The 17727-nt window shown below is 39.9% G+C and overlaps 1 protein-coding gene across 1 annotated transcript in view; it reads right to left on the reverse strand.

Moving 5' to 3' along the window:
• Positions 1-40: 40 nt before the first annotated feature.
• The window catches only part of FGF2 (fibroblast growth factor 2), a gene marked incomplete at its 5' end in the record, with an annotated part of 69654 nt that continues 51967 nt past the window's right edge, over positions 41-17727 (reverse strand). Inside the window, one exon of the mRNA XM_030565076.1 lies at positions 41-547. Within this exon, the coding sequence (XP_030420936.1) occupies positions 362-547 (186 nt within the window). The remainder of the gene's footprint in view (positions 548-17727) is intronic.

A 17727-nucleotide genomic window follows, 5' to 3' on the forward strand; every position in this document is an offset into this window, starting at 1 on the left:
GATATATATTATTTCTTTTAAAAGGTAAATATTCTTGTAAATGTGTGCACATCTTTAAGTTTCCTTTACACTGTAAGGCTAACATAAGGCTAATATAGTAGCTCTAACTAGAGGAAAATACATGGAGCACAGATATTGAAATTTCTATACATTTTCCTGGTGCTTTTTCCTCTGGACACTGGCACAATTGTTTCAAAACATACAGTAACATCAAGGTTATATTATACAAACATATTTAGTAATCAGACATCTGCAAAAGCAGTTATCAAATACTTGCTCACACTTTACTACTTTTGGAAGGAGTTGAGGAAACTACCAATTTAGTGTGTTGTGGCATAGACTATAGAATCTACCACTGAAGTCAGCTCTTGGCAGACATTGGAAGAAAAAGGATAGCTTTCTGCCCTGGTCCAGTTTTTGGTCCAAGTTTGTACTGTCCAGTTCTTTTCAGTGCCACATACCAATCAGAATATTTCCGTGACCGGTAAGTGTTGTAGTTGTTTGATTCCAAGCGCTCAAAAAAGAAACATTCTTCAGTTACACATTTCTGAAAGGGAAAGAAAAAATGTTATTCATATTCATCCCCTCTGGCATAACAAATCCCTCCCTTAATTACATGGGAGTGCCTATTAATCATCAACTAACTCCTCTCATTGAAGTATCAGAGGGGTAGCTGTGTTAGGTCACGTCCAGACTAGGTATTAAAATCGATTTTAGATACGCAACTTCAGCTACGGGAATAACGTAGCTGAAGTCGAATTTCTAAAATCGAGGTACTCACCCATCTGGACGGTGCGGCATCGATGTCCGCGGCTCTCCGTGTCGATTCCGGAACTCCGTTCGGGTTGATGGAGTTCCGGAATCGATGTAAGCGCGCTCGGGGAATCGATACATCGCGTCCAGACTAGACGCGATATATCAATCCCCGAGCAATCGATTTTAACCCGCCGATGCCGCGGGTTAGTCTGGATGTGGGCTTAGTCTGGACCTGTAAAAGCAGCAAAGAATCCTGTGGCACCTTAGAGACCAGGAGACGTTTTGGAGCATGAGCTTTCGTGAGTGAATACCCACTTCGTCAGATGCAGATCTGACGAAGTGGGTATTCACCCACGAAAGCTCATGCTCCAAAACGTCTGTTAGTCTATAAGGTGCCACAGGATTCTTTGCTGCTCTTGATGATTAAAGTTATTTGTATCAAAGTATTAGGGACATTTTCAGAAGATATTATTTTCTGAAGAACATAGATTTCAATGAATTCATATTAAACATGCTTTTGTGTTTATAAATACATGCAAGTGATTATCAATAAACTCCTAAAGGAGATGTGGTTGGTGTGAACCACTGGATGATTTTTTTGTAGCAGCCATTGATCCAGATAAAGCTCAGAGTAATCTGTCTTCATACTATTTCTTTGTTCCTTTCCACCATTTATCAAAAATGATTGAAGAATCCTGTATGCGGCAATTATTGATAGCTCCTGATTTCCAAGCTAGACAATTCAGCTATCCCTCTTGCCTAGTTACAACAGGAGAAAAAGTATGAAGTGGGTCATTTGCCCTGCCAAATCTTTTTATCAACTTGTCAGAAATAGAATATTAGCGGTCCAGCCTAGGACCAAACTTTTCTGTTTGTCTGGTTTCTTTTAATTTTCTTGAAGCCAATTCCTATGGTACTATTGTGCAGTAACAAAAATATTAATAGTAGTGAGCCTAATCTGTTACCAGGATAACAATAATAATAAGATTTCTTTACGAAGAAAAAATTAAATTTAACGAGTGTATCCCATGTGGAAATTGTATTTATTCTATCCATTGTTACAGGGGAACCTAAGCCAGGAAAAACATTGATGTTAACTAAAATTTTACTACATTTCAATTATGTTCCACAATATGCTTTGCAATGTGCATTTCAGAATCCAGGAAAATACAGTTAGTCTCTAACTCTATAAAGGGAAATTAATATTTCCCAATTGTGACACCGATTATCAGCTATTGAGGCTGATAACACCTAGGTAGAGAGAAACTTTAAAGTACATTTTCCTCATCTAAAGCTAAATCCTACTTGACAGTAAATCCTGCCTGATTTATTTCCTGAAGGATTTACACACACACACACGTAAGTTATTTTAGTTTTTAATGCATAAGCAGAAATTCTCAAATACACATACACCTTCAAACCAATTACTGCAGTTTTACTTCATTCTAAAGAAATTAGTTATAGGAAATACTGGGAACTTGTTAAAGTCCAGTGGTGTCAGATGCATGCCATATAAGAGCTTGAATACATGCCACTGTCCACTCCCTTATTTGTTCCTGACAGCCAGATGGTAGAAGTGTTTGCATCAAATGATGCAATTTTCACCTTTAGAATTCAACCTACATTGTTTAGAATTAAATAAAATACAACCCTTAAATTTCTAGTAATTTTCTAATGCCAAACACAAACGCCCCTTCCCTGCTGTTCCTCCCTCCCAAACACATACACTTTACCCATTTTTACTGATGTAGAACAACACAATCAATACATTTGTTACAGGTTTTTCTGCAAGAGGTAATCATTTTGTTGTCAAAATAATACATCTCACTTCAAAAGGAATAATTTAATACAATTTTGACTTTAAAAAGCAAAAATACTTTTTAGATTGTAAGATCTCTGGGGCAAGAACTTTGTTTACTCCTGGGGGAATTCTGCACTATTTTGCAAGCACAGAATTAGGGCCACGTCCAGACTAGGAATTAAAATCGATTTTAGATACGCAACTTCAGCTACGAGAATAACGTAGCTGAAGTCGAATTTCTAAAATCGAGGTACTCACCAGTCTGGACGGTGCCGCATCGATGTCCGCGGCTCTCCGTGTCGATTCCAGAACTCCGTTCGGATTGATGGAGTTCCGGAATCGATGTAAGCGCGCTCGGGGATCGATACACCGCGTCCAGACTAGACGCGATATATCGATCCCCGAGCAATCGATTTTAACCTGCCGATGCCGCGGGTTAGTCTGGACGAGGGCTTAGAGGAGAAGGGAAGCTGTGATAGGGATCATGCTGTAATTACACTTTTCACCCACCGGGGGTGGATGTGGGCCCAGAAGAGGGCAGTTGACTCACAAGCCAAAGCAACTACCTACTTGCAGAGAGGAAAGTGGCAGAGGCTGCCTTCCTCAATGCCTTGCTTGCGGGGTCAGAGGGGGAAGAAGGGAAAAAAGTAGGGAATACAGGGCTGCTAGGGAGAGATCACAAAGACGGGTTTAGAAGAGCTAGTTGGAGGGGGGGATAGATGGGTGGGGCACAGGAGTTAGTGAGGTGATAGAGCCAGAGGATGAATGGGAGTAGGGGTTCAGGTACACACAGCAACAGGGTCAGAAATGGAGTCTGCATGGAGGAGACTCCCCAGCCTCCTAACAATCCCTTCCCCCAAAAAAACCTGTTCCATATTTCTCCCATCCAGACCCAACCTTCCTCCTAACTCCCAGGCTCCTTCCCAGCAATTACTTCCCCTTCCTCTGCTCCTCCATTACCCCTGACTCCCCCAACCCTTTGGGCTGCTTCTGAGGGGTGTGGAAAAGAAGTTTCTGTATTGCAGTTTAAATGAATGATTACTCAGAGTTCTGTATTAATATGCCTAGTAAGTAATTATGTTAAAAAAAATCGGGATGTTTCTTCTTGTCTGTACTGTAACAGACATACTTGCTAACAGGTATTCTGAAATAAATTACCATTGTGTTATTTTGACAAATAAAATATGCAGAATTTTAAAATATTGTGCACAGAATTTATTTTTTTGGTGTAGAATTCCCCCAGGAGTAGTGTGAATGTTCTCAGTGGCCAACAAAACATATTAAATCATATAACAGAACAGTTGGTTTTGGAAGAGAAGGCCCAATTATTCACACAGCTGTGGGCAAAGGGCCACATGTGATGGTGGCAGTAACACCTTTGTGGCATGCTACCCACCTTTTCTGGACCTGCAGCGGGTTCCTGGATCTGAATATGGGTCCTGATTCAGCAACATCTATGCTTACATTTTAAAGTATATAATTAGTCCAATTGACTTTAAAGATGAGCATTCTTATGTGCTTTCCTGAGTAGGAATGGCATTACTCATGTTTTAGTTCTTTACGGAATCAGGCCCATAGCAAAGAAATAGAGCTACATGCATTATTCCCCCTTCAAGGCTCACAGATCCAAAGATAAGGCAGCTGTAGGTTTAACCACTTTCCTCCCCCATTTCTTCAATTCCTGCCTCAAGCACAGGAACTGAGAATCAGATACCAGAGCTCATATTTGCCAACCATTACTGAAATACTAGGATGCTGAAGTATAAACACACATTAATATCTTTACATTGACTTGTTTCAGTTAAATGAATACGCTTCGGAGAGCCTACAGACTCACCCATTTTGTCCTTCCTTCCCATTAACTCCCATTGAATCCCCTGTCTCCCCAGCCTGTTCCCAGGAACCCATTTCCCCATTGTGTCTCCACCATCTCCCTCACATAGAGCTTCTGAAAGTGGTGATATTATTTATCTATGGTACTACCCATTGTGTGCTAGCCACATTTCAAGCGCCCAAGGATAGTACCCTCTCCAAAGAGCTTATATTCTAAGAAGAGACAGACTAGCTGACACTGAGAAGAAGGAAAGAACAATGTACAGTACAACCTCAGTTATGAACACCTTGGGAATGGAGTTTGTTTGTAACTGAACAAAACATTATGGTTGTTCTTTCAGAAGTTTACAGCTGAACTTTGGCTTAATACAGCTTTGAAACTTTACTATGCAGAAGAAAAATGCTACTTTTAACCATCTTAAATTAAATGAAACCAGTACAGAAACAGTTCCCTTACCTTGTCAATTTTTTTTAATTCTTTTTTTTTTAGTAGTTAATGTTTAACACAGTACTTATACTATATTTGCTTTTTTGGGGTCTCCACTGCTGCCTGATTGCATACTTCAGGTTCCAAATGAGGTGTGTGGTTGACTGGTCAGTTCATAACTCTGGTGTTCGTAACTCTGAGGTTCTACTATATGTACACATCAACTAATTTAACTGTAAATAGCACAGAAATAGGTGGGTCTTTTACTCCCTCCTAAACATGTACATCATGCTCACCAAATTGAAGCAAAGTGCACCCTGAAATGTGTTTTTCTTTCAAGAGCCTTAAGAGTTAGTGGCTTATTGTTGAGAGAGAGAGAGAGAGAGAGATTACATCCTTGATTGCCTTGAAAAAAAACTACAAGCTCTCTTTAGAGCCAGTAAGTTTTTATCTTTCACTTGACAGAGTTTAACAAATGCAGCTAAAGATTCCATGACTCACGTTTCCAGGAAAGCATGGGTTTCCTGTGACACCAAGATGCACGCCATCCCTGCAGTACAAAGAGTGATTTGTAGTGGTCTTCTGATGCCAAATATTTCCCCACTTCCATATTTATCTAGCATCTGGAATTATTAATTGTCCTCATCTTCTTCAAACTCCAGAAGAGAAAATCACTGAACTCCTGTACCAGCCAATCCACTCCCATACATCTTCTGCTGCACAGCTTTACACCTAGCAGAAGCCCCTGCTCCCTCAGGACCCGAGTCTGACACCATCACTTGTGTTGAATAGTACCTTACTCTACAAATAATCCCACTGATGTCAAAGGATCTAGTTGAGTACATGAGTAAAGGCATCAGACTTCAACCCTTAGATTCTGCATGTTTCGAATTGTTTCACTGGGATCTTTAAATTAGCCACTGCTGGACTAGGTAGGTTTTAATGGCTGTTGGTAATAAAGAGAGAACTGGTAGATTTAGTGTCCCTCTGGATCTCAAAGAGGAAAACCACCACTATATTTCTCCACTTCAACAAAGGAAGGGGGAAAAACTCAAATATTTTATTCGGGGACACTAATTTCTCCAATATTTACCTGCATTGCAGCCACACTGTGCCTCTCAGTTAACCTTTTAGGTGCCATTAGCATTGTCCCCTGTACAAAGGCAGAGAGCCATTGTGCTGGGGTTTATTTGATTGCAGGATTGTCTCCTTAAAAAGGAGGCAGGAGGAGATCTCAAAAAGAAAGAACTAAAATAGAACAGAGCATTGATTTAGAGAAAGAGAGCTACCTCCTTTTCATATCTAAGCCGTATCACATTCAGTCACATACATTTACTCTATGAAAAGAGTTCTTCAAATGACAGCATAAGCTAATCATTAAAAGGAAAATGTGTCTGAAATCTTGGATGGGAATCAAAACAAATAAACCAAAATACATCCTAAACAGAGAGCCCATCTGCCACATTAGTTACCAACAGAACTGTTGTATTGCTTTATGACTATTAATTGAAAATTTAAAGTATTTAACTACAACTAAACCCAACCTTGAAAACAACTAGGCTTCATAGCCTATGCATACAAACATACATGGGAAAATTTTGAATCTTAACATTTGTGTCAGGTTTCTATTGCTACGAGCAACTAAATGCACAGGCTTTTTTTAAACAATTAACAAAATCATCCAAAGCCCAAGATTTGGTGGTGATGGGGGACTTCAACTATCCATATATATGTTGGGAAAAATAACACCACGGGGCACAGACTATCCAATAAGTTCCTGGACCGCATTGCAGACAACTTTTTATTTCAAAAGGTTCAAAAAGCTACTGGGGGGAAGCTGTTCTAGACTTGATTTTAACAAATAGGGAGGAACTCATTGAGAATGTGAAAGTAGAAGGAAGCTTGGGTGAAAGCGATCATGAAATCATAGAGTTTGCAATTCCAAGGAAGGGTAGAAGGGAGTACAGCAAAATAGAGACCATGGATTTCAGGAAGGCGGATTTTGGTAAGCTCAGAGACCTGATAGGTAAGGTCCCATGGGAATCAAGACTGAGGGGAAAAATAACTGAGGAGAGTTCGCAGTTTTTCAAAGGGACACTATTAAGAGTCCAAAAGCAAGCTATTCCGATGGGTAGGAAAGATAGAAAATGTGGCAAAAGAACATCTTGGCTTAACCATGAGATCTTGCATGGACCTACAAAATAAAAAGGAGTCATATAAAAAATGGAAACTAGGTCAGATTACAAAGGACGAATATAGGCAAATAACACAGGAATGCACAGGCAAGATCAGAAAGGCAAAGGCACAAAATGAGCTCAAACTAGCTATGGGAATAAAGGGAAACAAGACGACTTTTTATCAATACATTAGAAGCAAGAGGAAGACCAAGGACAGGGTAGGCCCACTGCTCAGTGAGGAGGGAGAAACAGTTAACAGGAAACTTGGAAATGCAGAGATGCTTAATGACTTTTGTTTCGGTCTTCACTGAGAAGTCTGAAGGAATGTCTAACATAGTGAATACTTATGGGAAGGGCGTAGGTTTAGAAGATAAAATAAAAAAAGAGCAAGTTAAAAATCACATAGAAAAGGTAGATGCCTTCAAGTCACCAGGGCCTGATGTAATGCATCCTAGAATACTCAAGGAGTTAATAGAGGAGGTATCCAAGCCTCTAGCTATTATCTTTGGAAAGTCATGGGAGACGGGAGAGATTCCAGAAGACTGGAAAAGGGCAAATATAGTGCCCATCTATAAAAAGGGAAATAAAAACAACCCAGGAAACTACAGACCAGTTAGTTTAACTTCTGTGCCAGGGAAGATAATGGAGCAAGTAAATAAAGAAATCATCTGCAAACACTTGGAAGGTGGTAAGGTGATAGGGAATAGCCAGCATGGATTTGTAAAGAACAAATCGTGTCAAACCAATCTGATAGCTTTCTTTGATAGGGTAACGAGTCTTGTAGATAAGGGAGAAGTGGTGGACGTGGTATACCTAGACTTTAGTAAGGCATTTGATACAGTCTCGCACGATATCCTTATCGATAAACTAGGCAAATACAATTTAGATGGGGCTACTATAAGGTGGGTGCATAACTGGCTGGATAACCGTACTCAGAGAGTAGTTATTAATGGCTCCCAATCCTGCTGGAAAGGTATAACAAGTGGGGTTCCGCAGGGGTCTGTTTTGGGACTGGTTCTGTTCAATATCTTCATCAACGACTTAGATGTTGGCATAGAAAGTACGCTTAAGTTTGCGGATGATACCAAACTGGGAGGGATTGCAACTGCTTTGGAGGACAGGGTCAAAATTCAAAATGATCTGGACAAATTGGAGAAATGGTCTGAGGTAAACCGGATGAAGTTCAATAAAGACAAATGCAAAGTGCTCCACTTAGGAAGGAACAATCAATCAGTTTCACACATACAGAATGGGAAGAGACTGTCTAGGAAGGAATATGGCAGAAAGATCTAGGGGTCATAGTGGACCACAAGCTAAATATGAGTCAACAGTGTGATGCTGTTGCAAAAAAAGCAAAACATGAATCTGGGATGCATTAACAGGTGTGTTGTGAGCAAGACACGAGAAGTCATTCTTCTGCTCTACTCTGCGCTCAACTGGAGTATTGTGTCCAATTCTGGGCACTGCATTTCAAGAAAGATGTGGAGAAATTGGAGAGGATCCAGAGAAGAGCAACAAGAATGATTAAAGATCTTGAGAACGTGACCTACGAAGGAAGGCTGAAAAAATTGGGTTTGTTTAGTTTGGAAAAGAGAAGACTGAGAGGGGACATGATAGCAGTTTTCAGGTATCTAAAAGGGTGTCATAAGGAGAAGGGTGTCATAAGCTTGTTCGTCTTAGCTTCTAATGATAGACCAAGAAGCAATGGGCTTAAACTGCAGCAACAGAGGTTTAGGTTGGACATTAGGAAAAAGTTCCTAACTGTCAGGGTGGTTAAACACTGGAATAAATTGCCTAGGGAGGTTGTGGAATCTCCATCTCTGGAGATATTTAAGAGTAGGTTAGATAAATGTCTATCAGGGATGTACTAGACAGTATTTGGTCCTGCCATGAGGGCAGGGGACTGGACTCTATGACCTCTCGAGGTCCCTTCCAGTCCTAGAGTCTATGAATCTATGAAAAAAAACAAACTGCAGTGCGGAATAAGGAGTCTGCTGTGTATTAAAGACCTAACCAAACCTCCAAATACAGGTTTTGGCAGCAGAATATAGATACTTGCAGCCATTTCTATATACTACTCTTGATTTGTGAAGATCTTTGAACAGAATCCATGTGCTGACTTCTCATGTACCTCTAAATCACGAACATTTAAAAATTTTAAAATAGTCAAAACCAATACTTGTCTCGCGCTTTGTGTCCTATCTCCAAAAGAAAAGATTACAAAATCAATCTAACATTTACCGAGCACCTTTCACCACAGAAGATCTCAAAGCACTTCAGTTGTGCGCAAATATATGCATTAATTGTCTCAACCACCACAGAAATGCAGCCAACTCTATAGCTTTAGTAAGACACAGTAAAATTGCACAAGGAAAGGAGGATAAAAAGCACTGAATTCAGTTCAGACTTGAAGCAGAATTTATGTAGATTCAATATAACTGCCCAATTGGACATTCAGCTAAGGCTTTTGCAAGAAAGTACAAAGAAATCCCTATACCAGCTGATTCAGGCTCACAGGGATTGGGCTCAGAGGCGGTTTAATAGTTGTGTAGACATTCGGGCTCTCGGGCCCTGTGAGGTGGGAGGGTCCCAGAGCCCAGGCTCCTGCCCAAGCCTGCATGACTACACTGCAATTAAATAGCCCTATTTCAGAGTCAGCTGGCATGAGCCAGACGTGGGTGTCTAATTGCAGTGTAGACATAAGCTAAGTGTTCACAGGTGGTCAGGATCTTGGTATGCATCTTATCCAAAAAGCTGACACCTCCAGCAGCACCATTTCCACTCATACCATATTAAGGAATTGGTTGCAGAACTTATCTTGAAATATCAATTTCATGTACTGCAATTCTATGGTGGTCTGCAATCAAAGTAATAACCAGACAACACTAAGCTTTGGAAGTGAGGTAAGAGTACAGTCAAGGATGACAGCTGCGAGCATTAATATTCTGTCTAAAATAGGGGTCACTTAAGATGCATCATGATGGGAACTGAAAAGATAATGTAGTTAGAACAACAATCTGGAGTCTCACCTGTTTCATCCCTGCGTAGGAGTTAACAACATTAATGAGAGTTAGCAACATCCAAATTATAAACCTTCGAATTTGTAGGAAATACCTGTGTTTTTCATATTGTAAATGTAAAGGTCACCAATAAAGAGGAAAAATGGGTTTGTGCTTTTCCTTCTTTATGATACAACAAGGTGGTCTGATTTTTTCTCTTTCAGATTTTAAGTTTTTAATGTTAGGAATTCTGGTCTTGTCTACCCTGTAAAAAACTATACATGATTAGCAAACTAATAAGATTATAACATGAGAGATATTATGCAGGTAAAACTTGATTAATTGAAAGAGGAAGTGCTTTTCACTCAGACTGCTTAAAACTTTTGTTAACACCCAGTTTGACTATAAGGCCTAAGAAACGCTTAGGAGGTATCTGTTAAAAATCAACAACCCTATTCCTTCAACTGACAGCAGATAAAAGCAAACAATCCACATCTGGAACCTTTAGTGAGCTCCCCAACGAAACCAGGATTTGCCATTCCTGATACTTCTCAGGTAAAACGCAGGGGGGAGACAACAAAAAAAAATTATCTGGAAAAGACTTTCAAGAATTTTAGAATGAAAAAAAAATTGAGAATTTAGAGTTTATCTATATAGTCACTTAGTGCACATCAAGCTGTGGTGTAGATCTGCAGCACTCTAGCCTGCCATGCTCTAAATCGTCAGATAAACAAGCTCTTAATTGTGAAGGGTGTCAGACAGACAGCTTTGGAAACTCAAGTCATCCTCTCTTTATCCACAGAAAAGCTTGCACTGCTGCTATCTTTTGTATACTGTCCTGAAAATGTAGTTCTACTCTGACTTGAAGGGACCATCTCAAGGGAAGAGACGGTGATGCACTCAATATGATCTATTCATGCTTCATCCTTTCTTCTGAGTGACATGTAGGATGTGGACACCTGTCCAATAGGAATGAGATTCTGACCACTGACTCATTTCACAGGCCACTGTACAACCCTTAGATGACAGTGCATTTTTTATTATATTGATCAGGGCTAGATTCAATATGGTGATCTAGAGGTGAAAGAAGTGGACAATGGAGTCTAATACTTAAACTATACAGTCCCTCTATTAAAGAATAAACAGAGGAAATAATTCTGGGCCATATTCTGCAACCCTAATGTTAAGTGGCACTCATTCACATGAGTAATTCCACTGAAGCTGATAGAACTACTCAGGTGAGTGAGTTCCACTCAGCCTGAATAAGGATTGTAGAATCTGGCCATTTTTGAGTAAAATGTTTCGTCTAATACCAAATTTAGTTCTCAAGCCAGAAGAAGTCTGAACCACTAAATAAAAACAAAACATGGAAAGTGGCAACATTAACAGCGTTGGCTGTAGTTAAACTGGTTCAACAGTCTGTTTTGCAGCACTCCACACACACACAGTAGCCAAACCATAGCTTCTACAGAAATAGTCATGATTCTCTGATTACAGAACTGACTGAAGGTAAGAGTAACATCCTGTCAAAATTCTTCCACTGTAGACTGCAGAGCTTGCCACCACTGATTCACTAAGAGAAAACTGCACCCACCTTGAAGATAAATTCAGACTGAACTAATTTGAAATCCTAGACCATTCATATTAAGAGTTAAAAGTTGCATTAAAAACTAAAGTTCAATGTGCTATTAGACTATAAACTGGTTAAAACTGGAAAGATAACCTGTGACAGTAGCTATTGGAGTCAGCGAATACTGACACAGTCATGTGATAACAGGTCATGGTTACAAAAGTCAAACACCATTATGTGACTGGGGCCAGGAAATAAAATATTAATTTCTTACCAGCACTCTTTGGGTTACATCCCTATTACAAGGTGTTTATCAAACAATAAGTTGTTTTTTCTAAGTAAATAAGTCTTGGGAAATGGAAAAGAATCTGTCAGAGAAATGGAGACAACAACTGCAGCACTTCCAAGTTTCCTGAAGGCAAGCACAACGGGAAAAGAAACCTGAGAGGTTGAAAGTCCTGCACATTGCTACAGGAAGCAAGCTCAGAGACACTGGAGATTTTAACATTTTCACTAGAATATACTGAAAGGAGGTACAAACCACAAGCCAGTCGTTCAGAAATTTTGAAGGATATTCTGATCAACACAAGAATGTCACTTGGTTATAAAGGAACATTTCTTTACAGACAACAGCCAGGTGAGACCATTGACCATTATGTTTTAGACCTACATGACAAAGCTAAGTCACATGATTATGCCCAGTTAACAGATGGCCTAATTAGACAAATTATTTGAAGTAAAACTGATAAAAGCTGGTCAAAAAATGGAATTCTTATCCCATTGTAAATGCTCAGATTTTGAAGTTTCATCTTGCATCAAGTCAGGAAGAAAAGTAAAAATCTCAAATGCCTGTGAAAGAAAATATTACAAATTTTGGTTTTGTTTTGTTTATAAAGTTGAATGTTTAGGCTATTATTTATTACTACAATATCAAAGTTGAAATGAAGTATTTCAACCTTAGTGAATGCATCATTTTGATAATTTCTCATCAATGTTTGATTAACTTGATTTTGTCAAAACAGCATTTTCTGATGGAAAAACATTCCATTAACATTTTTTGAACCAGCTCTTCTAATAACTGATCCCTGCAGAAAGGGAGAGAGCTATTGAAAATGGTGTTTTCCAAATTAATCTGTTAAAAATTACAGAAAACAGAAGTACATCTATTTAAAACTTCATGCCAAGCTATAAAGAAATACAATCCATCACTGCACAATTCACGAGTTTAGCCCAAGAGGTGCAGTGTCAGACGCACAATAAGCCATTTTGCAAAAGAAGTTACTCAGCATAAATGACAAAAGAAATACGAAGACAAGATACATTTATGAACATCTACCCAGAGCAAGTAAAAGCTCTGGATGAAGATAACTCAGAAACTGAGTTTTTGGATGAGTCTCTTAAATTTTACAAAGAGGTTCTCTAACTAACTGATATGTGATACCTGGAAATAAAATAACCCCAAGTGAGCATCAAAACAGATACTGGAGCTTATCAATGTAAACACAGGAGACATGTAAAATGATTACATACCACCAGATATTAAAATAAAAAACAACGCTTGTTTTGTAGAGTGGGTGAAAGGACACTGGCAGGTCTGTGTAAGGACAGATACCAAAATAGCATGAAATACTGGGAAAAAAAGTTCAGTATGTACTTGGGTTGAAGAGAAATCTATATATGCTGATGGTCAAATGAGTGAATAACTGTCTATTCTACATAATGCAAAAGATACTCTTAAAAGAATTTGATGAAGTGGTGGATAGACTGGAATGACATATGTAATAGTTGTACAGTAATTGTAATTGCAATAATTCTTATAGATTCCAGTGTGCTCCAAAATCTGTTTACAAATCTAGTGTCTCATTAGCACTGAGAAATAAAGTAAAAGCTGAATTGTCCCAAAAGCTAAAATTGGGTGTTATACTTTCAGTAATATCACTCGATATAGACTCATACTGACAGGGATAACAGTATGGTTTTATTACAGTGACCAAAGTAATGGATTTCTTTGGATCAAAAAGATCTCAATTATGTCATCAAATGAGAGCACTGCCTCATGGCAGATACTGAGAAGGGCTTGCCTAGACTTCAAAATGCATGAGTATTTTCAGGTCTTAATGCAAGTCAAGTGGTTTGGCAGGTCCGATTCATAACCAAAAGTGCAAAATTGTACACCATCTGTTCCCCTTCTGGTATATCTATATTTAAGTGATTTCCCTTTTGGATTGCCTCAACAGCAAAGTATCTAGTCCTAGACCTTGGGAGGATCTGAATGGAATAGAAATAATACTTGATTACTGTCATAAGGTGACTTGCCTGGAGCCCCCACCAGTGGCAGAACAGGGAAACTCAGTTTCCCTCCTTCAGAGTCTCCAGTTACTCTGCACAAGTTTTCTTGCCTCAAGAACGCCACTTCTTGAGGTTGGTTTATTAGGACAGCCTAATCCAAAGAGTCCCAAAATACAATCTATCACACTCCAGCATCTTCCACCATCACTGGGCTCTGTTGGTTTTCCCCTGTCTTACCAGCACAGCTGGAGTGGAACTCAGCTCGTCCCAGCAGGTGCCCCCAAAGCCTTTCTGCTGTGAGTTCACCCTCACCAGGGAAGCATCCCACACTCCCCTTGGCCCCAAGCCCTCTTCCCACCCTCTGGCTCCAGCTCTCCAGTGGAAGATGTCAATGGGTAAGCACATCCACTGCTCCCCTAGCCTCAACTCTCCAGCTTAACAGTCAGCAGGCAACTTCCTCTGCTGCTCTCTGGCCTTCAGCTCTCCAGCCTTGGTTCTCTGGCTTGAAGAAGTAATCCAGCAAACCCATCATGCTGCTCTCCTGCCTTCAGCCTTCTCCCAAATGCCACCTACAGCTTCCCTCTGGGACCTCTCAGTTTCCTGGTCTCTGGTGGTTCTCATCTCTCTCTGGCCCCTTTTGCTGGCAGACCAAGGCAGCTTTTACGGCTTTTTCCCCCCCGATTGGCCCTACCATTGTCTCAGTCTCTCCCCCTAGGGCCCAGCTGCACACTTAAGCCCAATTATGAGGCCACTGATAAATCACAAAGCCACTGGCCCTGCTCCCTTTTAAAGGGACAATCTGTTGATTTTGGATGAAAACAAACAATGTAATAGAAGACGCTAATCATCTGCAGTGTGCTAAGGAATAAAAACCTTAAGCAGAAACAAGTACCAGTTTGGGCTGAATGAGATTAATCGTATAAGACATTCCAAATGACCAAGGAGATTAACCAGGTCAAAGAAATGTTAAGGCAATGGAAAGACCACAAAACAAGGAAGCCTTCAAAATTCAAGGGAATGATAGAGATAAATTCGCTTTAAAGTGTCACAATAAAATGTTCAATTCAAAATGCAGCTTAAGGTAAACACAGAACCACTTAAGATTTGTAAAAGACATTTTGGGGAATTAAACAAAGGTATCCAGAAGCAACTGTACTGAAACTTTGAGATTAACGAAGAACCTAACATTCCAGATCATCCTAATTTATGTTAATTGGGAACTGTCCAGCAGTACACTCTTCCAAAGCAATTGTTGTTTTCAGTTCTTAATTTCCTGAATGTTTATGGGCAGAAATCAGTAGCAATATACATAGGTGACAAATTTAGAAGATATATTATAGAAATATCATTTGAAACACTGCACCTATGCTTCAGATAGAGCATGAAATTGTGAGAGTACTCATTAAAAGAGAAATACTGGTTAGGTTTAAAAAAATACATCTTATAATGGAGTATTTTCAAGAGCTCCTATAAATAGAAAAACTAAGGAGCTGCAGGATGAGGTGGTATTTGAATAGTTGTGTAAATATTATCACTTTTTTTTTTGGAAAACTTCACAGGCTCAGATGAGAAACACAAAATGACCCAACTTCGCCAGAGTTTGAGAGAGAATTCTAGATGAATGGACAACAGAAAAAGCACACACTTCTCCAAGGGTAACATCTTACTGGAACTATCAAGATGCAATTTCTGCAACAATTATGCAGTATGATATTGGACATGCTACATGTAATCTATTTGGGCATTGATAGGGCCAAGGATGTCCTATTTTGGCAAGGCAAGAATGTTGCCAATGAAGTATCCAAGTGTGAAATTTGCAATTAGTTTCTTGCAAAAGAACCAAAAAAAGTCACATAATGAAATTTCTGATCACCCTTGCTGCAAGAATAGCTTAGATCTATTTGAATTAAATGGGAAGGATTATCTTTCCGAGGACAACTCTTTGCATTTTCTTCAATTGAACCTGTTGCACACCACAGGTTAATAACATTGTTACTTGACAAAACAGTTTGTTCACCTTATTGCCAACATCCAATAAGCTTAAGTCCAAAAAAAAAAAAAAAGTTAATCCTGAAGTCACTTCAACACCAACTACAAAACCCACACACAAATGCAAAGTAAAATAGGAGAAAAGAAAAAATAGGAAAAGAATGCCAAATGGTTAATTCCATTGCAAATGGTTGAAAAAAGATTAAAGAAATAAAGGGGCTACAAACACAGCTTTACTATCCACACCAAAGCTATGTGTCATAAGTCCACCTTCTAGGAGGAACAGAAGATACCCAAGCAAAACTAAGGACAACACACTGGGGTCTCTATTTCTTGAGGGCATTCAGAAAGTCAGTGGCAAAATTAAACACATGCCCACCTAATCAATGACAAAAGAAAACACCATGGACACCCAACACAGGCTCCAGGGATCCACATAAGTGCATTGCAAAAGGAATGGTTCTGAGAATGAGGCCATGGCTACACTTACAGCTGTACAGCGCTGGGTGTTACAACTGTCTTCGTACAGCTGTGTAGGGAAAGTGCTGCAGTGTGACCACACTGACAGCTACCAGCGCTGCAGTGTGGCCACATTTGCAGCACTGTTGGGAGTGGTGCATTGTGGGCAGCTTTTCCACAGAGCACCTCATCCCATTTTGGCGCTGTGAGTTGTGGGAAGGGTACGGAAGGGTGCAGGTCATTCCGCTTCCTGTCGCAACGCCCCGTGGTGCATCACTTCACATCCCAGCGGTCGCTGTTTTTCTGTCCACATTTGGTGCCATTGTGAGTCTCCCAACGGTTTCTGTGCAGCACGATTTGTGTGAGAAATGGAGCCCGAGCTGCTGAGGACTTTGCTGATGACTGTCGCCAGCACATCACGTTTGGCAGTTTAGCTATTCCTTCAGCTCCAAAGTGACAGTGAGGAGTCTGACGATGATATTGAGTTGCCTGATGCGTGACACTAAATTGCTTGTGGCATTCACGGTTCTAGACTTGATTTTAACAAATAGGGAGGAACTCGTTGAGAATTTGAAAGTAGAAGGAAGCTTGGGTGAAAGTGATCATGAAATCAGAGTTTGCAATTCTAAGGAAGGGTAGAAGGGAGTACGGCAAAATAGAGACAATGGATTTCAGGAAGGCGGATTTTGGTAAGCTCAGAGACCTGATAGGTAAGGTCCCATGGGAATCAAGACTGAGGGGAAAAACAACCGAGGAGAGTTGGCAGTTTTTCAAAGGGACACTATTAAGAGCCCAAAAGCAAGCTATTCCGATGGGTAGGAAAGATAGAAAATGTGGCAAAAGACCACCATGGCTTAAACACGAGATCTTGAGTGACCTACAAAATAAAAAAGGCGTCATATAAAAAAATGGAAACTAGGTCAGATTACAAAGGACGAATATAGGCAAATAACACAGGAATGCAGAGGCAAGATTAGAAAGGCAAAGGCACAAAATGAGCTCAAACTAGCTATGGGAATAAAGGGAAACAAGAAGACTTTTTATCAATACATTAGAAGCAAGAGGAAGACCAAGGACAGGGTAGGCCCACTGCTCAGTGAGGAGTGGGAAACAGTAACGGGAGACTTGGAAATGGCAGAGATGCTTAATGACTTCTTTGTTTCGGTCTTCACTGAGAAGTCTGAAGGAATGTCTAATATAGTGAATGCTTATGGGAAGAGGGTAGGTTTAGAAGATAAAATAAAAAAAGAACAAGTAAAAAATCCACTTAGAAAAGTTAGATGCCTGCAAGTCACCAGGGCCTGATGAAATGCATCCTAGAATACTCAAGGAGTTAATAGAGGAGGTATCTGAGCCTCTAGCTATTATCTTTGGGAAATCATGGGAGACGGGGGAGATTCCAGAGACTGGAAAAGGGCAAATATAGT

The sequence above is a fragment of the Gopherus evgoodei genome, chromosome 5, assembly GCF_007399415.2.
Source record: "Gopherus evgoodei ecotype Sinaloan lineage chromosome 5, rGopEvg1_v1.p, whole genome shotgun sequence".
Taxonomy (NCBI): domain Eukaryota; kingdom Metazoa; phylum Chordata; order Testudines; family Testudinidae; genus Gopherus; species Gopherus evgoodei.